We start from the raw sequence: 26,034 nt of genomic DNA, 5'->3' as shown, positions 1-26,034 counted from the left end.
CCCATGAAGGCACAGCCTTTGGGCACGTGGAACTTCCATACGTAATGGTTTATGGTGGCGGAATTACTAAATTGCAAGTCACTTTAAACCGATTTCATTTTTATCCATGTAATGATCCTGTGAGACGGGCCCCATTCCATCTGTTTTGCAGAAGAGGAAACCGCGGCTGAGAAGCGGCGACATGGCTACTGTGTGCCTGGGGCAGGTTTCTACCCCGCCCCGGACTGTGCCCGCGGCCTCATGCTCTTGGGCCTCCTCTGGCCTGGCACCTCGGCTTCTGAGATCCTGCCAGGTCCAGCGGCTTGTGCCAAGGCCTGTCCCGGGCCTGGCGCGCTCCCTCCACCACGGGCTCCCACTGCATCCCTGAGGCTCGCGGCGCCCCCGGCCCCGCCGGCCTGCCCCGACACTGCACGTTCTCGGGTCCGGCACCGGGTCGGAGTGAAGAAGCCGGTGGGCAAGGCCCGCCCCTCCCCACCCGGCGGCAGGAGCCCCTCCGCCCCTTGGCGAGTCTTCCCCCCGCGCCGCCCCAGCCGCCTCCGCGGCCTTCCACAGCGCCCCTGCACTCGGGGCCGGGCGCCCCCGCGCGCCGCTCTCCGACCCAGGGGCCCAATGAGGAGGCAGAGGGGGAGGAGGCGGGGGGAGGGGGCGGGGCAAAGCCCCGTCCGAGCGGAAGCGGCGAGCGGAGCGGAAGTGGACCCGCCGCTGCTGCCGTTGCCGCTGCCGCACCCCGGGGACCCGCCGCAGCCGCCGCCGCTGCCTGAGCAGAGCTTTGAGGAGGAAGCGGTCACCGCGCCCCCAGCCTCGCCGGAAAGTGTGTGGCCGCCGCGCCGCCAGCTGCACGGTGAGTGAGGGCCCCTCGGGGGCCCGGCCCCGGCTGCCCGCCGGGGGCCGGGCCCATGCGGACGGGCGGGGTCCCCGAGGGCCCGGGGGCCCGTCCTTGGAGCCGCCGGAGCCGACTCCCTCGCCCCTGCCGCGCCCCGGCCCGGCCGGCCCCTCCCTGCTTCCGGCCTGGGCCCGCGCCTCCCGCCTGGGCCGCCCTCCGCCCCCACCCCCTTCCTCGGGGGCCCGCGCCTGGCCCCCTCCCCCGGCTGGCCGCCCACCCCCCATCCGCCCCCCATCCGCCCCTCCATCCCCCTTCCGGGGCGCCCCCGCCTCCAGCCACTCCCGCCCGGGCCTCCCTCTCCGGCCTGGCGCGGGCCCCGGGAACCCGCTGGGCCCCGAGGTCACGCCGCTTGCGGCTTGGTGCCTGCGGCCCACGTTTCCCGCATCGAAATCCATCTAATTGTTTAATAAAACACGGCTGTTTTCTTCATTTCCAGCTCGTAGCTTGGCCCACTGCTGGTGAGTAAGGGGTTTAACCTTGGGAAACGCAAACGGAAGTGAGCTCCCACCCCCCGCTTTGCAGTAAAGCCGTTTCATCGTTCAGTGATTACGGGGTTCGGCCGGCCGGAGCACTGGATGTCCTGCAAAGCTCATAATTACCATTGGAATTAAGAAAATGCAGATCTTTCAGCCGATTGGATCAAACGCATTTTCAGTCAAAATAATTAAGGAAAGAAAATGGAGCGTTTTTCTCTGAGGATCACTAATTTAAATAGCTAGAGAGTTTGGGGGGGGCGTACGGTTTGGGGTTGGAATTTGTTGAATCCACGAGAGAGGTCAATGTGTGAAGCAGGCAGCGTCCTCTCCTGTCCTCATCACCACTTTGCCCCCTCCTCCCCATGAAGGCACAGCCTTTGGGCAAATGGAATTTTAATATGTAATGGTTTATGGTGGCAGAATTACTAAGGTTATCAGCCCACCTGTAAAAACCTACACTACTCCTCCTTCTGGCCCTGATTGTACTTTCCCTTGTTAGGAATAGGTAGCATCAGGCTCTGATTTTACTTACTCTGTGTGGGTGGATGGAATTGAACCAGATTTTGAGAGTCTGGAAAGCCAGAGAAATAACTGCTGAACCCAAGAAGAGGAGGCAAATACACATATAAATCTATGAAACTTAAATGTAAAAACCATTCATGTACACATTATGAATACATGGCAACCTGGAGCTTGAAAGTTAGATTTTTCCTTTGTCTTTATGAATTTTGACCTTGTGTGTTATGATAGATTTCTCCCAGTTTTTGTATCCCACTGTGAGGAGATTTCCTCCAGGTCTTATCATTTTCTTTGAATTCCTGCTAAGGGTAGAATAGAAAAAGCTAAAGATAGAATCATATGAATTTTTTATTGGGTTTAAACTGGGATGTGAAGTCTGACCTCCAAACATGAAAGGCTAATTTACTACCTACCACTGGATTATAATTCTCAGCCCACCATGTGAGGTTAGACATATTAACCCATTCTACAGGATAAGAATTCATGAGAAATGTGATTTGGTCTGGATAACATATCAAGCCTTAAGGGTCCTTAAATCATCTCAGGAAGTATTATCCCCAGAATTATGGTTAAAATTGGTCCATTATACAATGGTTGTGGATATTGATATTATTTTAGAACTAGAACATTGTAGATCAGGTGAAATAACCTCCACAAAGCAGACTGGTTAAATTGCTAAGTAGTCAGCCTAAAAGAGTTTCAGAACTCAAGTCACTTTCATCAAAAGATGGAGGTTACATATCATTTGCCTTCAACTATAATCCAGCCCAGTTGTAAAGATGTTGTTTTCAACAGTGGTATGTATTAATACAACTATTTCTTCTACTTCTAATACCATATCTCTTTAGATAGGGACTGACTAGAGCCTGAAAAACCTGAGTTCAAGTACAGCCCCTAAAATTAGTTGTGTGACCCTGGGCGAGTTATTTAAATTCTCATTGTCCCACATGACCCTCTAAAATTGAAAAATTGCCCATCCATCATCAGCTTTGGTTGAGAGTTTCCTCCCTGGGAGTTCCCTGCACTGTGAAATCACAAGTCTGGATTTTAGAAAAATCCTAAACCCTTCCCTTATTGTTGATGTTAGCTAATCAGAGGGAAACTTCATTTTTGGATCTTTAATTTAACCAACACATCACATGGCCAAATTAGATAGATAACAGAAATAACATTTTTTTAAAATTTGTAGGGTTTTAAAAAAATCTACTGTTCTGAAAAAGGACAATATTTGCAATATCACTTTACCTTCTGGTATATATCATGTCATAAATGGTACAGAAAATAACATCTTCATGATCAGTCAGTGAGTTTCTGGGCTCAGGAAATTATACTTGTCCAGTCACTCACTTTTTATTAAATAAGACAAGGAAGCAGCGGGATAAGTACCTTAGTTCAATGCATTGTATAGTACTAAACAGTGAGCAGCAAATGCTTTTAGTCCTTACTGTGTTCTTGTATGCTGTTAAAATAAAGAATTGTGTTTGTGATTATGGAGACAAAATCTATGGGGGACATACGGTTTTCTCTTTCATAGGTGTTCCTGAAGGGTTCTGTTGTGTACTTGGAATGGGGTCTGGGGTGGTATCAACTAACAGTCAGTTTTTCAATACTGTAATTTTCTTTTTTTTGTTCTAAATTGTGTATGATAAAGCAGCAAGAAATTTGTCAGCTATTTTTTAGGTAATTCCTAGCTTATCAGAGTGATAGTTTATTTTCTCAGGTTCTTTTCTATTGAAATTTGAAGATATGAACTCTAAGCATCAGTTTTTCTGTACTGACTTAATATTTTTTCTCATGTAAAATTTCCTGCAAATTTTTCTGTTGTGGTAGATATCCTAATAAGTGTTGTCATTTAGTGGACCAAGAACACTGTGTTCTAGGATTTACTTAGCTTTGTGATCAGCTCATTTAGATTGAAAAATTGATTCCTTTACCTAAGAAAGGATGTAGTTTCTTATCCCCTACCTTCCTCAGGGAAAGAATGATTTATGTGACATACCATAAAAATCACAGAATATCAGATTGGAAGGCATCTTAAAGATCATCAGGTCACTTCTCATTTAAGGGTGCTCTGAGTGACTTAACCTGTTGTCACACAGTGACAGTAGGCAGTAAAAGTACTAGTATTCCTAACTTAGTCTTAACACTCTTTGCTTTACAAAGTCTTTTTTTTTCTTCTTTTTAGTTTTTGCAAGGCAATGGGGTTAAGTGGCTTGCCCAAGGCCACACAGCTGGGTAATTATAAAGCATCTGAGGCTGGATTTGAACTCAGGTACTCCTGACTCCCAGGCCAGTGCTCTATCCACTGCCCCACCTAGCCGCTCCCACTTTACACAAAGTCTTCAGCAGTATATCAACTTTTAGAGAAGTAACTAACATTTGAATAATCCTTAAAGTTCTTTTCATCTATTATCATTTAGTCCTAAGAACGCTTGAAAAGTAGGGATGGAGATGGTGATGGAGTGGGAACAAGCCTTAATAATGTTCCTACTGTGTTTCCAGCACTGTGCTAAAGCACTTTACAGCTATCTCATGATCCTTATTTTATAGTTGAAGAAATAGAGGTAGAAAAAAGTTAAGCAACTTGCCCCAGGTTACAGAGGTAGTAAGTGTCTGAGTTTATATTTGAACCAGTTCTTTCTGACTCTAGGCCCAGTACTTAACCTAATTAGTAAGGGATAGCTATATTAAGGAATTTCTTCAAGGTAACATAGTTAATAAATAGAGCCAGGACTTCAACTCAGATCTTCTGACTCCCAAGATCTTTGCTCTTTCTGTCTTTGCAGAACTTCCTCCCAAGCCAGACCACCAGGAAAATTTAGCCATATTTTTGACAACCTTCACTAATTGAACCTAAAATGATTTTTTAGTCTTAATTATGTCATCTGTGATCTATTTGGTAACCTATAATAGGAAATATATAATCTTTGTTAACTTGATTGTAAATGATGCTTTCCTTTATTTGTAACTGAGCAGGACTTAACTGCCTGTCCCCTTAGTGACTTTTGTGTTAAAAACTAATAATCTCACAGCTTTTTTCCCTAAAATGTCTTCTAATGTAGACACATATATCTAGTTCTAATACTTGGAAAGAAATGAAAAGGATCAATGACCTATTTAGCATCCAGAGAACAAGTCATTCCAAGCAGACTGCAGGTCAGTGAAGATGGCTTAGTTTTTTTTAGTTTTGCCGATTTTCTTTATATAATGTAAGTTTTCTTTTTTTTAAGCCCTGTGCTAGTTAACTAGTTTATTTATTGTGGGATTTTTTTTCTCCTTCACCAAGTTTCCACAGGGAAAACTTTTCTGAGATGTCTTGACTCCCTAAAGATTTTCAAAAGTAACTCTAAAAGCAGGTATGAAGCCTGTCAGATACTGGAGTTTGCCCCCGAATGGGTTGCTGTAAACTATTTTGCCTATATATAACATTTGTTGATCTTTTATTAGATTCTCAAGTCTTTTTATGTTAAGGCTAAAGAACTGCCTTTGCCTTTACTCTGTAGGAAGTAAACTTGTGTTGTGGAAATAAACTTTAGCTGGGAGTCAATAGATCTAATTCCAAGTTTTGGCTTTATTACTCATTAGATTTTAGACAATTCATTTCTCTCTTGGGCTTCAGTTTATCTGTCTTTAAAAAAAAAAGGAGCTTCCTTCTAAAGAAGAGACTTCAGGAAGATTTCCAAGGACACTTTGAAACTGTTTGAATCAGTAGAATCTAAGCCTCTTGAGGGTAGAGGCTATTTTTCTTTGTATCTGTACTTAGCAAAATGCTTTGCACAAAGATGCTTAATAAATACTAGTTGGATTGGATTGGATTGGATTTATGACATAGCAGTTGGTAACTAATTGATCCATCTGTCAAACAATATTTCATTACTTACAGTGGTCAAAGTCAAACAATCTCTGGAAGGTTTCGAGGGTCATCCAGTATATTTGGGTACACATGTTTGTTTTAGGGACTAAATCTTTGTCATGAAAAGTTATAAATGTTTGGGTAATATATGTAAATAAATTGTACATTGATATGCAAGAGAGCATGCCTGTGTTATGAAAATCTAAAAGAAAGTTGGATTTGAAATAAGGTAGGAAAGGGTCTCAAAAAAAAAGGCAGAGTTCCACTTCTGTCTTGGCTTTTTAGATTATCATAAACTTGGGAATTAGGTATGTGCTTACATGTGAATGTAATAAGAGACAGACAGAATCTTGCTCTTAGAGGCAACTTAGTGGAAAGAGTCAACATTTAATTAATTACTGTGTGCTCCTGGGTAACCATGGATAAGTCTCTTAATCTCTTTGGATATTAATTTCTTTGTCTGTAAAATGGAGCTAATCATACCTGTAATCCCTACCTCGAAGAGTTGTTAGGAGGAACAGATGAGAGAAAATGTGGGTAAAAAGGACTTTGTAATATTTAAAGTGCCATATCAGTGTCAATTATCATTATTGTTCTTCTAGATATTCTTTTCTTCCATTGCCTTCTATGGCCTTGCTCTCTTCTGGATTTTGTTTTTTGGTGTTTTTTTTCTTTTGATTGTTTTGTTTTGCTGGATCCTCCTCCTTAAGCATGGTTGTTTTCTGAGGCCCTGACTTGAACCCTTCTTTCTTTCAAAGTGATGGCAGTAATTTCCATAGGTTCAATTGTCTGTAAACAGATGACTCCTAAACTTAGGTATTAAGCCCACCTGTTTACTGAACATCAGATGTTCCTTTAGCATCTTATGGGGTTAAGTGACTTGCCTAAGGTCACATAGCTAGGTAATTATTAAGTGCCTGAGGTTGGATTTGAGCTCTGGTCTTCCTAACTCCAGGGCCAGTGCTTTCTCCACTGTACCACCTAGCTGCCCCTCATTATCTTATTTTAAACAAACTTGCATTCCTTCTAAATTCCCCCATTTTTATTGGTATTGCCATCATCCTTCTGGTCACATTCCCCAAATCCAACTGGATGCTAAGGCTTTTCATTCCATTTTCATTTCCACGGTTTCACATACACTTCCTTCTCTTTACATGGTTGTGCTGTCCTGTTGAGATCAGCATCACTTTTCACATAATTATCTCATAATTGATTTCACTCCTCCATCTTTTACTAGTTCATTTTCTACATAACTGCTAAATTCTAAGTTAATATAACTGAGACATAGGTGTGACTACTATGTTCTCTTGCTCACAAATCCTTCTTGGCTCCCTGATTTGTGGATGATTTACAAACTCTTCAGCCTAGCATTTAATTAACACTTTCCATATCTGAATCCAATCTGTTTCCATACTTTGACCTTTATGCATTCTGGTTAAACCAACTTTACAAACAGTTCCAAAAATTCATGCTATTTCTATATGTTTGCATAGGTTATCTCCCATTCCTGGAATACCTTCCTTCCTCACCTCAACCTCTTAATATCCTTAGCTCCTTTCAAAGTAGATTTTAGGTATCACTTTCATCAAACTTTATCTTACTTCTCAGTATTCTCTGTCTCCTCAGTTATCCTTATACATACATACATACATATACATATATATACATATATATATATATATATTCTAGTTTCTCAGTATAATGGAAGTTCCTTGAGGTCAGGGACTATTTTGCTTTTGTCTGTATCCGTGTTGCCCTGGAGGTAGAAGTTATCAATATGTATTTAATAAATCATTTTTAGCTATTATGCTCTCATGTTGGGCAAGCGTATTTGAGTTTGTGTTAAAACCTCTCTTAGGGGGCAGCTAGGTGGCGCAGTGGATAGAGCACTGGCCCTGGAGTCAGGAGTCCCTGAATTCTAATCTGACCTTGAACACTTAATAAAAATTACCTAGCTGTGTGACCTTGGGCAAGCTACTTAACCCCATTACTTTGGCCCCCCCCAAAAAAAACCGCTCTCTTAACAGTCTGTCAAATGTTTTTGTATGACTCACTCTTTGCAAGGCTGATGTATTTATTTACTCATTTTTTAGTAGATTTTTGCAAGGCAAATGGGGTTAAGTGGCTTGCCCAAGGCCACACAGCTAGGTAATTATTAAGTGTCTGAGACCGGATTTGAACCCAGGTACTCCTGACTCCCGGGCCAGTGCTTTATCCACTACACCACCTAGCCGCCCCTAGACAGTCAGCGGCCCAGTGGATAGAACGCTGGTCCTGGAGGCAGGAAGAGCTGAATTCAAATGCATCTGAGACACTTGACACAACTAGCTATGTGACCCTGGGCAAGTCACTTAATTTCAATTGCCTCTTCAAAAAATAAACTAATGGATTTAAAAAAATGACTGAAATTATTACCTAGTTAATCAGCAGATGGTATTTTAAAGAACTGCGTGTAGTCTCGATGGATAGAGCATTTAGTAGCATTTTATACCATTTAATACCAAATGGGTTTTATAACCGAGCAGATCATTTAACCCCTATCTTTTAAGTTAAATTTTTCTAATTGAACACACATTTAGTAATGATATTTATTTCCTGATGGAACATGGGCAAGTATTAGGAGACAGCTTCTTCCTTGCTGAGAAGAACTTCCTATATTCTCAGTGTTCATTGTGTATGGTGGTTAGAGAAACTCCCAGTACTAGGAACTTTGTATTTTAGATGACTAACTTCTGTTTCTAATAATGTTTCCAAAATTTGAATGAAGTAACAATCATTATTAAGTTCTTAATTTTGTGTGTAGAAAGGAACACAGACATTTTGAGAGTAGGTGTTTCTGATGAGTGATTTTTTTCCCAAGTAGCACACAAAAGAGCCAGAAATTCTTCAACTTTTTCTAACACCCACAAACCACCTGGTCTTTGAGACTCTTGTACCTTTGCAGTATCATGGCATTGGTTTTTCCTCAATGTCCTGAATTTTTTAGCTTTGTAATCTTTGCTTTATAATACTGTTGATAGTTGAGGACATTAATCATTTTAACTCATTATTTACTACTAATTGCCTTTCACCAGATTGATCTCATCAAAGATTTTAGACTCACCATCATTTTTCTTTCCTATCTCTTCCTCATAGTCCTTTAACCTTACAGTCCTGACTTATGTTCTCTTCATTCTGTAGTCTTGTTTATTATAAAGCATTGTATAAATATGTTGCTGAATTATTATTTTTTCACCATTTAACTGATAGAACCACAAAAGATCTTAGTACTGATATTCAGAAAACTGGGGGGATTCAGTGGAATGAGCCAATGATACAAGTATTTGGCTAGGAATGGAAAACATCCTGGTTTGTTTGATCTGTACTTGACTTGAGATAATGGATGCTCATTTGAATTAAGTTAATATATATTTCCTTTTTACCTACCCCTGAGGAACTGTCCCTGCTTGGATTTTTTTGTTCCTCAACTCTACCAAACTAGTATTTCTATACCATAGATCTCTGCCAAGATTTATCTCTTGTATGATGAAGCATTCTCAGGTTAACCTCAGATGTCCTTCACTCTCCACTGAGTTGAGTTCCTATGTATTAGCTACAAGTAAAGTCAATTCATATTCATTCTGTGTTAACTCTTCCTTTGGCCACTTGAAAAATGGATTGAACAAGATGTATCTTACTGTTTATGATTCTATATCTCACCAGGAAAATAATTCTCTGTTGAGGAACAGGAGAAAAGGAGAAATTTAACTTATGGGTAGGTACATTTTGCTTTATCCTTTGAACTAGGTTGTATTTCAAGGAAATCTTACTTACTGGACATCACTTGAACCAGGAGTTTTTGTTTTTCTCTGAAATATTTCAGTAGAATGGCTTCTCTTTTTTTAGATTTTTGCAAGGCAAATGGGGTTAAGTGGCTTGCCCAAGGCCACACAGCTAGGTGATTATTAAGTGTCTGAGGCTGGATTTGAACTCAGGTACTCCTGACTCCAGGGCCGGTGCTTTATCCACTGCGCCACCTAGCTGCCCCAATAGAATAACTTCTTGTAACATAGTTCCCAGCCCTTTTAAGACTCCTGTTGGTGCTTTTTTAATTGACATCTTTGGGATTTGATCCAGTAGTTAACCATCACATCTGTCATCTCCTGAAAGTTCATTTTGCAGTAGATAAACAGGATTAAGTTACAAATAGTCATCAATGTGAGCATCCATTTTGAAGAGGATTATCAGTTTTAAGTTTTTATGTCAAAGTGTTGGTGTAATAGATTAAGGTAAGCTCTTTCTTTTCCCAGTAGATCCAAACTCAAATTCTGTTGTTGTCTTAGGTAGCAGAAAGATAGAATATTAGTTAACCTGCATTCTCTTTATGCATTCATTACAAATAGTCTCTATGATCTGAGACAAGATTATTTGATAAACTTAGTGCCTATTATGTGTCCAGCATTGATTGGTCAGTGATACAGGGGAGTGTGGAAGAAATGTCAAGGAAAGTGACTTGCAGGTGGTGGACTTAAGCTTGATTTTTGGGTAGATATAATTCCTTCCAAATAGTAAATGTTCATTGAATTGAAATGGGGATGGGGATTCCATGTAAGAGAAATAAAAGTAAAAGGATAGAAGTTTCTATGAGTTTGGCAGGATCATGAAACTATGAGGAAGCCTGTCTGATTAGAAGAAAATGTGTTGGAGAGTGATGGGAGATGAGTTGGCTGATTGTATTGGAACCAGATGATGGAATCTTGAAATCAGTCAGAGCTTAGGTTTATATGAGACATTATGGTATTATAGAAAGAGCAGTGAAATTTTAAGTATATAGGTTGGGTCTGCCTTGGTATCTATCCCTAGACCCAGGATGCTTGGCAGTATCTTTATGATCCCAGTGCTAAGTTGAAAGACATGTAAAACACCATGAGACAGAAATTGCCATAAGTTTTTGTTAGTCAGGCTGTGATTTTTGAAATAACTTCTCTCACTATGTTTGGGGGGGGGTGATTAGGTGAGAATTAAATTATTCTTTCCTTGTAGCTTGAGAATAAATTCATTTTTATAATGAAGGACTTATGGATCTATCATTTGATTCCCACTTGTATTTTTGTTTTGATACTGCTTGATTCCCTTGTATTTTTATTTTGCTATTGTGCCTTAATTAAATGCTTGGCTTTGGGGGGCAGGGAGAAGGGAGGAGACCTGGGGTTTGGTCCTAGCTCTGTATGTGACCGTGGGCGAACTGCTTAACCTGTAAGAGCCCCAATTTCATCATTTCTGAAATGGTAGATGATCCTACATGATTCATGTACTTGTAAAGATCAATGAGATTATAGATATAAAGGTATGGTGTTCATTTTAAAGCATATACAAATGTAAAGAATGAAGGCAGTAGAGTTTTTGAGTAGAGAAGTGACAGAATGAAAATAACAGTTTAACAGCAACATGGGGGTGTTGACCAACCTTGATGGACTTGCTTATTTCATCAGTGCAAAAATCAGGGACAATTTTGGGGTATCTGCAATGGAGAATACCATCTGTATCCAGAGAAAGAATCGTGGAGTTTGAACAAAGACCTTTAATTTAGGGGAAAAAAACACAGTGTTATCTTATTATGTAATTCTGCTATCTCTTATACTTCATTTTTCTTCCTTAAGGATATGATTTCTCTCTCATCACATTCAACTTAGATCATTGTATACCATGGAAATAATGTAAAGGCTAACAGACTGCCTTTGGTGGTGGTTGGGGGGGAGATTAGGGGAAAAATTGTAAAACTCAAATAAGAATCTTAAGGGAAAAAAATAACAGTTTAGAGTGATTAATCTGGCATATTCTTATAGTGGAGCTTTATAAGAAAATTGGAATACAAGAGGAGTACATGTGTATGGAAAGAGTATAGTAATGTTTTTGAAGTATATAGCTGCATTGAGTTTTTGTTTTTGAAAGAAATGAGTTGTACTTTGCTATGAATGTTATAATTTGGTTCTTTCCATTTGAAATTTGTTCCAATTAATAGTAGCCTCCACTTTGTGTAAGTTGAGAAGCATTATGATTTTTGTGGATTGAGGGTTGGTTTTGAAATCAGGAAGATAAAACTGCATACAGAATTTAAGATTTAAAAGGGACCTTAGCAGCTATTCTAGTCCAACCCCAACCTGAAAAGGAGTCTCCATTGTAAATAACACATTTGACAAGTGTTCATCTAATCTCAGCTTAAAGGCCTTAAGTGAAGGGGAATCTATCTAACATCTTTCTAGGCAGCCTTTTATACTTTTGTAGATAGAGTTCTAATTACTAGAATGTTTTTCCTGACATTTAGCCGAAAGTTTCCTCTTTTGCGACTTTTACCCATTGATCCTAGTTCTGCTTACTGGGACCAGCAGAATAAGATTTATCCCTGGGTTAGATTTGATGGGCACTTTATTTGCATCCAGTTTTTTTCACCTGGATTTTAACCTTTTTTTAATTTATATTTTGTGATCCTGGATCTTTCACTTTGAACTTATTAGTGCTCTAGAAAACTTTATAAAACTATAAGGTGCAGACCAGTTACTGATATTGGTAGAAGGGGTTTTTTCTCATCAGGAGTTCTAGACTTCTAGAAATCAAAGATTTTCTCTTTTCACAGAAAAAAAGGAAGTAGAGCAGATAGTTAGAGCACTGACCCTCAAGTCAGGAGGACCAGAATTCAGATCTGACCTCAAACAATACTTAACTTAGCTGGGTGACCTTGGGCAAGTCACTTAACCCCATTGCCTTGTAAAAATCCCCCAAAAAGTAATTTAAAATGCTGCAATAATAGCTTTAACTATACTCTCTTGTTGCCTTGAATGCTGATAGATAACTTGATCATCCCGAGCAAAGTAGTCTAAATTTTTCAAGATTCCAGTGAGAATGGATGTTAAATTTTCAGAAATTACTTGAGAAATAGTCAAAAAATTATAGTATTTATCGATAAAATCTAAGTTGGGGGGTGTTTTTCCACTCCCCGTCTCCAGTCTATCATGATTTATGAGTTATTTCAGAATGACAAATTAAGATTACATTCATTTAAACAATGTCATAGTGATGCCCAGTTTCAAAACCTGATGATCCTCCAGGAGAGTTTGATATAGTAGAATTAGTTTGGGTGTTAGACCCTTTGCTTCAACTCTGCTGTTTACAGTTATATGACTTTAAACAACTCAACATCCCTTTTCTTGACCTCTGTAAGTATGAGGCTTTCACTGCTTGGAATGTATCTCAAATAGATTTTTAAACGTCCCTTTTACCAAAATGTTTATGTTGGAATTTGTAGTGGTAGAAAAGAAGAATCCTGAATTTAAAGTGAGTGTCCATTCATTGCAGGGCATTAAATGTAAGGGAATATTATCACCACAGTGATTATGAATGTGAGGAATGCAGAAAAACATAGACCACTGGACTAGATAATATCAGAAGTATTTCTTGCTCTGACGTTATATGGAATCCAGTGTCATTTGACATTTTACCAAGGGTTTTAACCCTAACTCTGACGTGTAAACTTTTGGTATGTCCCTTTTGGGGAACCATGATGAGAGGGCAGGAGACAGAAGTGGAATAGAGAGATTTTAAAAAACAAAGCAAAAAATCTGATACATCTCTACCACTTGGTTTGGGATCCAGGCTTACAGCATTCTTGAATTGAGTGATTTACTTGCTGGAAATAAACATTGAGAATAGCAATGTGTACAGAGTACAAAATATCCATTATGTTTTTCTTTCCTATCCCATGGTTTTCTTTTCCCTTAGACCTAATTCTTCACTCACAAAATGATTAATATGTAAACATAAATGTGCATGTACAAAGTTTACTAGACTGTTCACCACTGAGGGGAGTGGGGTGGGAAAGAGAGGGTAGAAGAAAGTTGTGTTAGCTTATAAATATCTAAGTGGATGAATATTGAAAAACTTTTCTTAACATGTAATTGGGAAAATAAAATATTAATCAAAAACAATATGTACAGAATGTTTTGTGTAAGGGAAGGAAAGCTGACACTTGTTACATCATTCTGAGTCTTTACAGAGTGCTTTATATATTGTCCTTTGGTTCTTAAAACATTCCATTTTATAGCTGGAGGAATTGAGTACAGAGAGATTATAATCTTTCTTTTTATCTTAGAATTTCTTTTTATTTGTCATTCAGTGGTGAAGTTAGTCAAATTCTCTTAAACGATAGCAATAAAACTACATAAATTGCAAATTTTCTTTTTTTTAGAAGACTTAAATGAAATGTAGAAATTCTAAAGAACAAAATACTGGTTTTTTAAAAGTAGATCTCTAAAAAGAAAAATCAACATTTTGAGTAATAGAAGATATCTTTTTGATTATGAGCTTTCCATAATTACACAACTCATAGTTATTAGAGTCAGGAGTCTAGCTTATATATATATATTTTTTTAATTTAAGGGGCAGTGGGGTTAAGTGACTTGCCCACGGTCACACAGCTAGGTAATTATTAAGGGTCTGAGGTCAGCCTTGAACTTGGGTCCTCCTGACTCCAGGGCCAGTGCTCTATCTACTACACTACCTAGCTTCCCCTAAGCTTATATCTTCTTAAACTCCAAGTCTTTTAAACCATAGTGATACAGTTAGAAATTTATCAAATTAAGTAAATCTACTGCTAGTGTATTGTATTTAGATGTAAACACTAGTCAACAGGTATTTTTTATTAAATGCTATAGCATTATATTATGATGTATAATTAAAAATATGTACCTGGTACTGTGCAAAGGATCAGATATCAGAAAAGGGAATCATAGTCCCTACCACATTTTGCAATTAATGTGGAAATATACTTTATGTAAAACTGTCCAGAGACAGCTTTATGTAGTGGGAAAAGCGTTAAGATATAGATGAGTCAGAAAAATCTGTCTTAGAGTTTTGGCTTTGACTGGATAAATCATTTAAACCATGAGCCTCACTTTTCTTATCTACGAAGATTGATCCTGAATGTTTTTGAAACCTACCTCATGAGGTGATTGTGGGGCAAGTACTTTGTAAACCAAAAGAATTGTAAGCTTCCTGAGGATAGGGAATATTTAATTTTTGTTTTTTGTATGTTCAAAGCTATCAGAGAGCAAAAAGATTCGGCTATTGCTAAATGGGTCATTTGGTCAGTTGCCAAAGAAATGCCTGACTGGATAATTCTAGTGTCTTGCTTTTGTCACTATCTGAGAAAGTTTGCATTAAAAAATGCTTAGAACTTTGGTTTTGATCCTGGTTTTGCCATTGACTTTGATCTTGGACCATGTTACTTTCATTGCCTTCCTCTAAAAAATCTAAATCTCTGAAGTTCTTTTGAGTTCCAAGATTTTATTCTAAATTTCCATCTAATATTAAAATTCTGTGTCTGAGGTTCTTAACTCTAATGAGCCATGTTCTTTGAATCAAAGTCCCTTCTAGCTTCATTATTCAATGATTTCTATTAGCCAAAGGTGTTCAAGTTGTTCCTTGTGGTGTCTGGTTATCTAACATTTATTCTTCTGTCTTTTTATTTTTAGGGAATGACAATGGATAAAAGTGAGCTTGTGCAGAAAGCGAAACTTGCTGAGCAGGCTGAACGTTATGATGATATGGCTGCTGCCATGAAGGCAGTCACCGAGCAAGGGCATGAACTGTCCAATGAAGAGAGGAACCTCCTCTCAGTAGCCTACAAGAATGTGGTAGGTGCCCGACGTTCTTCCTGGCGAGTGATCTCCAGCATTGAGCAAAAGACAGAGAGAAGTGAGAAGAAGCAGCAGATGGGCAGAGAGTACCGTGAGAAAATCGAAGCAGAATTGCAGGATATCTGCAATGATGTTCTGGTAATAATAATACCATTTAATGTCTTTATAGAGATTAAAAGTTTATAGAGTGCATTATTTCACAACAAAATTGGAGTAGTTATATCAGAACTGGGACTTGAACTCACATCTTCTGATTCTTCAGTCCATTATTTCAGGTACATCTTGCTGTCTCCAGTAGTAATGATTTTAATTACATTTAAGCAGTCAAGTTTGGAACCTTATCTTTTTCCCCAAAATGTTTACTACAAAGAGTACATTCGATTTTACACTTTGGATCTCTTTTTCCTTCCTACCTTAAACTTACCCATCAGAAAAAGTAACCTTTCATCATCATCTCTTCCCTCTCCAATAAAGAGTTAAACCAAATAGGAGTTGAGAGAGAAAAAAAAAATAACAGGCAGTTTCCTTATCAGACTGACATTGTTACCCCCAGTATGAAGTGAGAAGTTGAAATGCAAAAAAGCATTCAAAGCCAAATAAAATTGATGTGAGAAACCCCCTACTCATGGGGTTGTCTTTGTCTACTGTCTTGGTATAGGTAATTGAGCATCTGTTCAACATTTTATGTATCCACTGTGCAAAAAGTACTATGCTAGCAACTAAAGTGTTGTACCCAAAGAGCGAGATGGAGACCAGAATTTGATAAGATCATCTTTATTCCTGGGGACTATCTGGGGGTTGAGTACCCAAATCAGACAGTACCTAAGTGTTCAGGGGATAGGTTTTTTGTAGTGTTTTTTTGGGGGGGGGTACTGAGAGCAAGCAAAATACAGAAAAGCAAAGAAAGCAGTTAGATATATAGATAGATATATATATATATAGATATATATAGATAGATAGATATAGATATATATATATTGACATATACATACGTAAACATAGGGTTCCATATAGATAGGGGTAAGAAGGGGTCAGGGTCTTTGTGTAATGATTGAACATATTTTCTGAGATGGAGGGAGTCAGGAATTTACTAACTTATGGTTCCAGCTGCATCTGGGGAGGGGGAGGCAGTCCTGGAATTTCAGATACAGCAAGACAATTGGGCTAACAAGGGTGCTTTGTAAATCTTTAGACAATTTTATGGTATATCCATGACCCCTTGTGTTCTATCAGACTATTTTCAGACCCAAAGGCACCCAGCCAAAATTATATTTCTAAGGAATTTCTCAGGGCCCAGAAGGATGTCAGGGACCCCTTTCTATACAGGAATTTCATGAACATTGACATTGTACTTCAAAAGGAAATAGAAAGATGAATAAGATATTTTCTCTGTCCTTGTGATGCTTATGTCACACAAACTGTGTTGCTGTATATAATAAATAGAAAAGTGGTCTTATAGGCAGCACTGTCTTTGACAGAAGCATAAGACCTGAAAGAAATATGATCCCATATATCCAGGGAAAATAATTTTATGACGTGGGTTCTTCGGTCATCTTTGAAAATGGCTCCTAAAACGACATGTGTAGCTCTAATGTATTTTTTTGAACTTCCATCATACATACATCATCAACTGCCTGCTGGACAGCTCCACTGGAATATTCCATAGTATCTCTAACTCAGAATGTCCAAAATGAATAATTTTTACCACTAAACTTGCTTCTCTAAATCTCTCGTTTCTGTTGAGTCACTTCTCACCTTCCAGATACCCAGGTTTCCAACATTAGAGGGATGCTTGACTCTTCCATCATCATCTGTATCCATTCAGTTGTCAGATCTTGTCAAATTGATATCCATAACATCTCTCAAGTCTTCATTATCCTAGTTCAGAGTTTTATCACTTCCTACCCAGAGTATTGCAGTAGCCTTTTAAATTTATTATCCTTTTTCTAGTCTTTCTTCCCCCAGTCTATCCATGCAGATTAATATCCCTAAAACATAAATGATCATATCATTTTTGAAAAATATTTAGTGGCCCCATGTCCTGTAGAATAAAATAATAAATACTTCAGCCTGATATTTGAATTCCTTTAGTGACTTCCACCTACTTTTCCAGGCTTATATATCCCAGCCAAACCAACTTGTTAGCAGCTGACTGAACTTTGCATTCTGTCTCCCATCTTAATGTTTTTATTTGCACAGATGACTATCCTCCATGCCTGAAATGTGCTTTTATTCCCCCAACTCTGCCTCTTAGAATCTAGGTTGAGTTCAGGTGCCACCTCCTACACGAAGTCTTTCATAATCTTTTTTATGTTACCTTCTATTTACTTATCTGTAAATTCCTTGAGATCAGGAATTGTTTTGATTTTTGTCTTATTTTGGTTCCTTAGTTGATATTTGCTAAAGGATGAATTGAGGGTGAAATTTAGGTTCAAATGAACACAATAGGCAACCCTGAAGGGAAAAAAAGAAGTCATTAACTCCCCAGATGGTCCTATCTTACTGTCCAATTATGAGCAGGGCAAGGCCTCAAGGAATTGCCCCAGTTTATTGTACCCTGGGGGAACAGCTCAACCCCAAAGGCAATATTCTTTTTCTTTGCCTTCTGAGGTATTCTAATGTAAGTATGTATATGTGTGCATGTGTATATCTATATATACGTATAATGTATCTTCTATATGGGACATTAAATTTCCTGTTAAAATTTTGCATTTTGCCCTGGGATGAAAAATTCTTTGAAATTCAAAATTGGAAGGGACTTTAGAGGTCCTTTTTTAGATTTATAAATCCCTTGCTTGATACATGAATCCTCTATGATATTCTTAATTAATAGTGCTCTAGCCTGTTTTGTCCAAAAAAATGTATCTTTAAAATAAATCACTCTACATTAAAATAACCTCAATAAGATTTCAAATCCTTAATCTTGAATTTGGTTCTCTCTTTAGGAGCTTTTGGACAAGTACCTTATTCTTAATGCCACACAACCAGAAAGTAAGGTCTTCTACTTAAAGATGAAAGGTGATTACTTCAGATATCTTTCTGAGGTGGCTTCTGGAGATAATAAGCAAAGTAAGTAATGGTTTAAAGAAAAATAACCAAAATGGGAGATTCTTTGAATATATAATGTCTTTATCAAATAGATTACATTAGATTTTAGGGAAAAGTACATATTTGATTACAGAATTGGGGGGGGATGGAGGGGCCAAGTATAGCATATGAAATACCTTGTTGGTTTTTTAAATGTACTGATTTTTCTTTTTTTTTTTTAATTCTTCATTATTAGGGATGGCGATGTAAAAACAGAATTTGTTAGTACAAATAAACATACATACATAAATAGAATGTGGTTTGGTGGGGGAAATATTAAATTTGGAGTAGAAGAGACCAGAATTTATCCTACCCTTAGTCAAGTCAAAAATTTCTGTGTCTCAGTTTCCTAACTGTAAAATGGGGTTAAAAATATATGCGGGGGGCGGGGCAGCCAGGTGGTGCAGTGGATAGAGCACTGGCCCTGGAGTCAGGAGGACTTGAGTTCAAATCCGGCCTCAGACACTTAATAATTATCTAGCTGTGTGGCCTTGGGCAAGTCATTTAACCCCATTACTCTGTGTGTGTGTGTCTGTGTGTGTGTGTGTGTGTGTGTGTGTGTGTGTGTGTATGCATATGCGTGCATCACCTACTTCCCAGTGTTATTTAGAGGAAAGTTAGAATGAAAATTCCTTTGAAGGAAATGAAAACAATCTGTTTTAGTTTTGTCCTTGTATTCTATGTTTAGCAGAAACTCTGGCATAATTAGAAGATTAATAATTATCAATTGATTTAAATGCTTCATAAAATATAAAGCACTAAAAATCTGAGCTGCTATTATGACATTAATCATTTGTGTTGTTTAAATTTTCAAATGATTCTGAACATATGTCAGGAAGATACTCAAAACATTGAAGTTCCTGCTAAGATGGTTAAGCTTATCTACTTGTTGACTTTTCAGAAATAATGAAAGTTGATGAAAGATAAAATCTTTTAAAATTATTTTTTCTTAAATCTCATTTTCTGCCCTCTGGGGGAAAAAAGACAAAATTCTTAGAGTAAATATGCATAGTCATGTAAAACCAAATTCCTACATTGTCCATGTTCCAAAAGCGTATGTCTTACTCTATCAAATAGTTCTCTTATCTATTCCTTTGGAATATACCTCATTATCAGTTCTCTGTCCTTTTGGAATTGGACATTGATGATCAGAGTTCTTAAATCTTTCATAGCTATTTGTTTTTATGGTGATTTTATTGTATAAATTGTTCTGGTTTTGCTCACTTTATTCTTTTTTCATTTCACATAAATTTCTCCAGATTTCTCTGAAATAATCCATTTAATTATTTCTTTTAGCAAAATGGCATTTTGTCAACATTCATATACTAAAATTTCAGCTGTTAAAATCTAACTAGTAACACTGCTTTCATAAAATCTTGCCCTTGAATATTTGGGTGTATCTCTTCTTAGAAGTGGAGTTTCTATGTTTTTGTTTGTATTTTTGCTAGCTTGAAACCATCGATCATGGCTGAACTATTGACTTAGTCTGTTTTTAACTGGTAGTAATACTATGACCTTATTCTCTATGTCTGAGTTCATGCCTGCTACCTAAAGTTAATTGATTTGCTTCAGTCATTGTTGTACATAATGTGAGCAATGATCCATCAAATCGCATATATAGTTTCATGAGACTGGTACACATACAGTAAAGTGGTAATTGTGCAATACTACATATATCTCAAAATCCGTAAATATGCTTGAATTGTTTAAATATAATCCACAAAAATTAGAAGCCATCTTCAAATACTCGGCTGAAACTTTTAAGTTTAATTTTAATATAAATGATTAATCTCTTAAGGACTATCAAGAATGAAAATAGTATTCATATCATGGGAGTTGTGTTCTGTGATGGTATCCTGGACAGGGATGTGACTGGCCAGATGCAGCTAGATGACTTGGATGGAATCAGGAAGACCTGAATTTGAATCCTAACTCTTATTGGAGACACTTAGTTAACTTTGTGACTCTGGGCAAGTCACTTAACCTTCCTCAGCCTTGATTTCCTTTTCTGTAAAATGAAGATAATGGATAACATCTCATGCTATTGTTATAAAGTTCAAATGACAACCTGTAAATTTTTTGCAAGCTTTAAAGTATTTATAAGTGCTAGATGCTGTTACTATTATTATTAATGTTAAGTTGGGTCCTGCTTAAGCCAGCAAAAAGTTTTGCCATAGGTTCTGTAGCTTCTACATGTTTATCAGAAGTAAACTGCAAAGTTTACAAATTATGCTCTGAAAACATGACAGTGGCTCTGATCTTGGAAACTTGATTCCATTTTTTAAAATATTATATCAAGGCAGCAACTACAATCTAAGTTTTCTTGAATCCCTTATCCAGAAATACTCAGAAAGGAAGATAGAAGTGATTGTTCGACCCTCACCCCCTACCCCCCAAATGGCTGAGAAAGCTCCCTAAGGAACTGAAATGCTTATGTCCAGAATGAGTCCAGGTACTTAGCCATATAGAACACCACCATTGTTAAACATGCAGCAACAGTAATGACAGTAAAAGGAACCTTATAACTATTCTGGACACACTGAAGAAATGCAGTAGGCTACTGGGTGCTTAACACAAAGAATCCCAGAATTGATGGTCTTCTGTTGGTTGAAGATTTATCTTTACTTGTTTTTGTTTGTTTTTGATTTGGGTTTTTTTTTTAGGGAATAAATTTTTGTAGATCATTCTGATTGTTGATCCTCAGTCATGCTCATGCTTTGTACTGTTGGAAACCAGTAAGCCTTTCTTTCTTGATCTCTCTGATTTGGCCTTTCAGAAATACAAAGAATATCTCATGAATCTATAACTTAGACACTTACAGGCCCAGCAGTCAGCTGTCCTTTTTGAAAGGAATGTATAGCAGGGGGAGCTCTAGGCTTTCTAGTATAACTAGTTCTTCCATCACTAGGCTTTTTGGATTTTACTGGATAGCTACACTGGGGGGCAAACATGTCACCAACTTAGCTAAAGTAGTTTTGACAAATATCAGACTAAATGAGAACTTAAGTTATCATGCTTTTAACCCATGAATGAATGCAGTTTAAAAATTTTTTTTTAATCTTTTCCTAGCCACGGTATCAAACTCTCAACAGGCTTACCAGGAAGCATTTGAAATTAGTAAGAAAGAAATGCAACCCACACACCCAATTCGACTTGGCTTGGCTCTCAATTTCTCTGTCTTTTACTATGAGATACTAAATTCACCTGAGAAAGCTTGCAGTCTGGCAAAAACGGTGAGTGGACCCCTTTTGTCTCCCAATAGGTCACTGAACAGCAGGAAGGATTGTTTTAATACTTTTTTCCCCCCTACCTGAAGCTTGTTTGAGCTGTTCCCTGAGAACCAGTCCTTTGAGAAGAAAATGCAAACCTAAGGGCTCAGTATTGTAGCCATGTCATTGAATCCCCTTCTCTTTATTTTTACATCTTAGTGTCTTCTAGAGTCATTTGGGACTGTTGGGGTGGAAGCTCAAGTGGAGCAGCTTGACTGTTTTTCCTTTTTTATTGGACTTGGGGCTCAGTCAAAGGCATGATCTTTTTCATACCAAAAACTGAAGTCAAATTAAGCTAGTCTAACTAGTTTTTGCATCCTCACTTATGTTACCTGTTGTGTTCTGTTTTAAATAATCTGCTTTACATATAGTTGAGATGTTCTTCAAAAAAAATGCACTGCTTCAACTAAACAGAACTTGAAATTAAAATAAATCTTGAAAAATGTTTTGTAGCTCAGTTGTGAATTAGTCTTAGGAATAATAGCTTTATAATCACTGTTTCCTCTCCCTTTAATACTTAAAAGATTTTAATTTCATATCTTTTATCCATGCCTTTGAGCATTACATTATAAAATAAACTGAAAATATTTTGTATAACTCAGAAATTTAGTGGAACCAGAAGACTTAACATGATATTAGCAGTGGTTCTTACTGACCTGCAAGGAAGAAGCTAATTCTTGAAATATTGTCCTCTAGGAACTTTGTGATTTAGCGGTGTTTTTTACCTTTAGAGAAATGATAGTTGTAAATTACATAAGGGGACATTTGATAATGGTTAGTAAGCAGGATCAAGGGGGCACAGAGCATTAACCTGGAATCAGGAGGACCTGAGTTCAAATTCAGCCTCAGACACTTGACACCTTCCTAGTTGTGTGACTTTAGGCAAGTCATTTAACCCCAGTTGCCTTGGCAAGAAAAAAAAAAGCAAGATCATAAGCGAATCTAGAAGTGTGAATGGAGAACTATTTTCTTTATTGTTTTGGCTAAAGAGAAAAATGAATTTAACTAAGAGAATGAATGCCAAGGAATTCTGTGCTAAATTCTTGTAGTTTGTTTTAGGCCTTTGATGAAGCGATAGCTGAACTGGATACACTGAATGAGGAATCTTACAAAGATAGTACTCTGATCATGCAGTTACTCAGGGACAATCTCACTGTAAGTATTGGGTCTCTATGATTTTACTCATCTTTTCTGTGCTTTGGAACACTATACTCCCCAAATAACTGTTAACTTGTGGGGTTCTTTATCACCATTTTTTCCCTAGAGATAAGAATCCTATAACATTATTTATTTTGAGTTAGTAAGATCTGTTGAATTGAAGGATACCACCTTAAAATTTTTTCTAACTTTATATATATTCCTGCTTAAAACCTTTATTTTTCTTGCAGTTAAATAGGCAGTATTTAAAGTGGTTCGTTTTCATCATACAATTATAAAATAACTATATTGAATATACTGTTCTAGGTGCTATTAGAAATAAAATGTAAGATATAAATAAAAGATATATAATAAATGTCTTTATTAATATAACTGAGACATGCTCTTTGCCGGAAAGGAGTTTGCAGTTTAGTAGAGGGGAAAATGTACAGACTTAATACAACTTAAGAGTATGGTCATTGCATAAGTAAAGTATAAATATGCTAAACGATCAAATAATTTATTTCAGGGTGAGAGGGGGAGAATAATCTAGGAAAATTTTATGGAAAAAAATTGATCTTTGGGTTTTGAAGAATGATTAATATCTACAAGTAGATTGGTAGGAAGGACATTCTGGGTGGGGGGGAATGAAATGAACAGAAAGGTGTGGAAGTAGGAAACAATGAAGGCATATTCAAGAGACTAATTTTTATAGAATATAAGGGTTAGGAGTAGCAGAAGATAAGATTAGTAAACATAAGCTAAAGCTAGCTTGTAGGGGACCATGGATGCAAACTAATTATATAAGTGAGTGCAAACAACTTTCTTTTTTCTTGTTACAGTTATGGACATCAGAAAACCAGGGTGACGAAGGGGATGCTGGCGAGGGAGAGAACTAATGGCTATCACATTTCACTGTCTGTTCAATATCACTCTGTACCCTACACATATATCCCTTTGTGCGACAAAGAATCGTACGTCGACTTTTCACAACCTCAGCATAGCGAAAACAGTTCGTAGGGTGAACAGTTGGTGTTTGTTTCAAAAACTGAGATTGGTAAAACAGCGATGGCATTCTGGAGTTTGATTCTGATTAACATTGACAGTTAGGATTACTGAGTGTTTCTCTCTCTCTCTTTCTCTCTTTTTTTTAAACTGAACACTGTGATTATAGGGTTTTGTAACTTAGCAGAACTCTCTCTTACTGGTAGGGAAAAAAAAGTAGACCTGAATTATGTGTAACTTTTTTGAAAGTTTAATCTGATTTCCAAATAGTCAAAGTACAATTCTGTTGTAAAGTTGTACAGAAAGTTATAGAGATTATATTGTGACATGGACGAAGAATGAAACACCCATCTGGTAGTATTCCAGCTCATTGACACCTGAAAGTGATTCTTCCTGTTATTTGGGTCTTCAGACTCTTCATGGCTTTGGGCTGTTTTACAGTCCATAGCTGGTGAAAATCATTGTCACAGTTTCCTTCTCCTGTGGGGAAGATGAATCCCTGACCTCTAAATTTCTTTGTGACAGTCACTAGGATTTTGAAACTAAATAAGGTCCAATGCACATATAACCTAGAATCATAGAATCACAGAATTTCTGAGTTGGAAAGGACCACTAAGCAGCTATTGAGTACCCCTTTCCTGTACAAGGTTACCAATTTGCAGCTTATGCTTAAATAGTGGAATTATCCTTTCATTGTGACAAGTGAGCTGAAGCAAGAAAAGATGCATATTTTATGAATGGCCTTATTTGTTTGCTGGATATAACCTTTAGGAATAATGTACTTACAAGATTGCCTTTCTCTAGGAAAATTTAAAACAAAAAAACCTTTAGGGTATTCCCAATTTAGAACTCAAAATGCGGTCTCCAGTAATTATTTCCACACTGTCCTCTCCGCCTATTAATGTATTTTTTTCCTTCTGAGATCTCTTTCCTTCAGTCTCCTCTTACCTTTCTCTATTTTTCTTTGTGAATTCTGTCCTTCTGTATATTTTTGCTTCACTTTTTGTGAATACATGGGCAGGGGGGTGGGGGGGGAGGGGAGTTTTCCAGGAATTGTGGACAGGCCAGAACTGCAGGTGCCACCATTCAGTCTTCCTCCAGTTCTTTGACCGAATGCTGCTTTCTTAAGTCATACTGAAGATCTGGCTTAAGTCAGTATGTAACAGTTCCATTATTTCCTCCTGGAATGCAGCCCCAACACACTTGTTAATACCTGACATCAGGCGTGCCCAAATGAGACCCTGTAATTTACAGAATGTTGCATGAACCGTGCACAGGAAAGGACTCCAAGCATCCAGGCCTATCGTCTCACAGCACCGTCTCTCCACCTTTACATTCCACTGAGCTGTCAATACCATCTGTTTGTCCATTGTCTGCTAAAACAAGTAAAATTCATGCACTGATTAAAAGAAGAAAAAAAACAAAAAAAAAACAAAAACCCACAAAAAACACTCCCTACCCTTAGCTAAACCATTGTGCAGTTAGTCCTTGGCGCTTGATCAACGCAGTAGTGAATGTGGAACCGAGCCTGTCTGTATATCTGGTAGCTCTTTTTTTGCTTTGTTTTTACTGACCAGTATTCTGCCTAACGTTTGCTTCTGTGATGGGTATATTGCGTAGCACACACGTGGTTGTGAAAATAGTATAGCAAAAACAATCCCTGGTTATTGATGTATTAGATTTGTGTCTGTCTTTTAAACAGTTCTAGTTTCACCTTAATGGAATAATCAGGAAGAGTGTAAAAGAATTCAAAAGTGAAATAAAAAATTTTATCAGTTAAATCAGGCCTGTGAATAATTATTTTCTTCTCTTTCTGGTGGAAATCTGTATTCCACTGGAACTAGCTGGTTATTTTGAATATCCTGCCTTTGATTTCATAGAACCTGTTTTCTCTTTCTTCCACTGAGGGAATGGCTTTTTTAATTTATCCATAATGAATGTTGTCTTATGCTTGGGCATTATGGTTTGTATAGCTCTTAACTCCTGGATGTCAGGACCTCTAGGATGAAATTAGGTGTAGGCTATACCTAGACAGTTATGTTAAGTGATATTATGAACTGTTAGGCACCTTTGAAGTCATCTTGTCAGACCTTTTCATTTTTCATATGAAGAAAAGGAGGCCCAAATGCTTCTA

The 26,034-nt window shown here is 37.8% G+C and overlaps 1 protein-coding gene across 3 annotated transcripts; it reads left to right on the top strand.

The window, feature by feature from the left end:
* The first annotated feature begins 686 nt into the window (after window positions 1-686).
* On the top strand, window positions 687-25,681 carry YWHAB (tyrosine 3-monooxygenase/tryptophan 5-monooxygenase activation protein beta). Of its 3 annotated transcripts, none has more exons than XM_074210120.1 (7): window positions 687-841; window positions 1,320-1,341; window positions 15,238-15,540; window positions 18,348-18,471; window positions 21,559-21,722; window positions 22,818-22,913; window positions 23,738-25,681. In XM_074210120.1, exons 3-7 carry the CDS (start codon window positions 15,241-15,243, stop codon window positions 23,792-23,794), a joined length of 741 nt encoding a protein of 246 aa, XP_074066221.1. In that variant the 5' UTR covers window positions 687-841; window positions 1,320-1,341; window positions 15,238-15,240; the 3' UTR covers window positions 23,795-25,681. The 3 variants fall into 3 exon arrangements, with proteins under 3 accessions (XP_074066221.1, XP_074066219.1, XP_074066220.1); XM_074210119.1 differs by lacking the exons at window positions 687-841; window positions 1,320-1,341 and adding exons at window positions 1,366-5,034; window positions 9,434-9,485; XM_074210118.1 differs by lacking the exon at window positions 1,320-1,341 and having other exon boundaries at window positions 688-841.
* Window positions 25,682-26,034: the final 353 nt, after the last annotated feature.

This window comes from Macrotis lagotis, chromosome 1 (assembly GCF_037893015.1).
Source record: "Macrotis lagotis isolate mMagLag1 chromosome 1, bilby.v1.9.chrom.fasta, whole genome shotgun sequence".
Classification (NCBI taxonomy): Eukaryota; Metazoa; Chordata; class Mammalia; order Peramelemorphia; family Peramelidae; genus Macrotis; species Macrotis lagotis.
Note: the sequence above shows the minus strand (reverse complement) of the source record. Positions and strands in the feature narration are given on the sequence as shown.

Bases quoted from the DNA above. Each gene is read 5' to 3' on its own strand.
- YWHAB (XM_074210120.1), top strand. From the start codon at position 15,241: ATGACAATGGATAAAAGTGAGCTTGTGCAGAAAGCGAAACTTGCTGAG. The intron at 18,472-21,558 runs GTAAGTAATGGT...ATCTTTTCCTAG, and splicing joins TTCTGGAGATAATAAGCAAA to CCACGGTATCAAACTCTCAA. The intron at 22,914-23,737 runs GTAAGTATTGGG...TTCTTGTTACAG, and splicing joins TACTCAGGGACAATCTCACT to TTATGGACATCAGAAAACCA.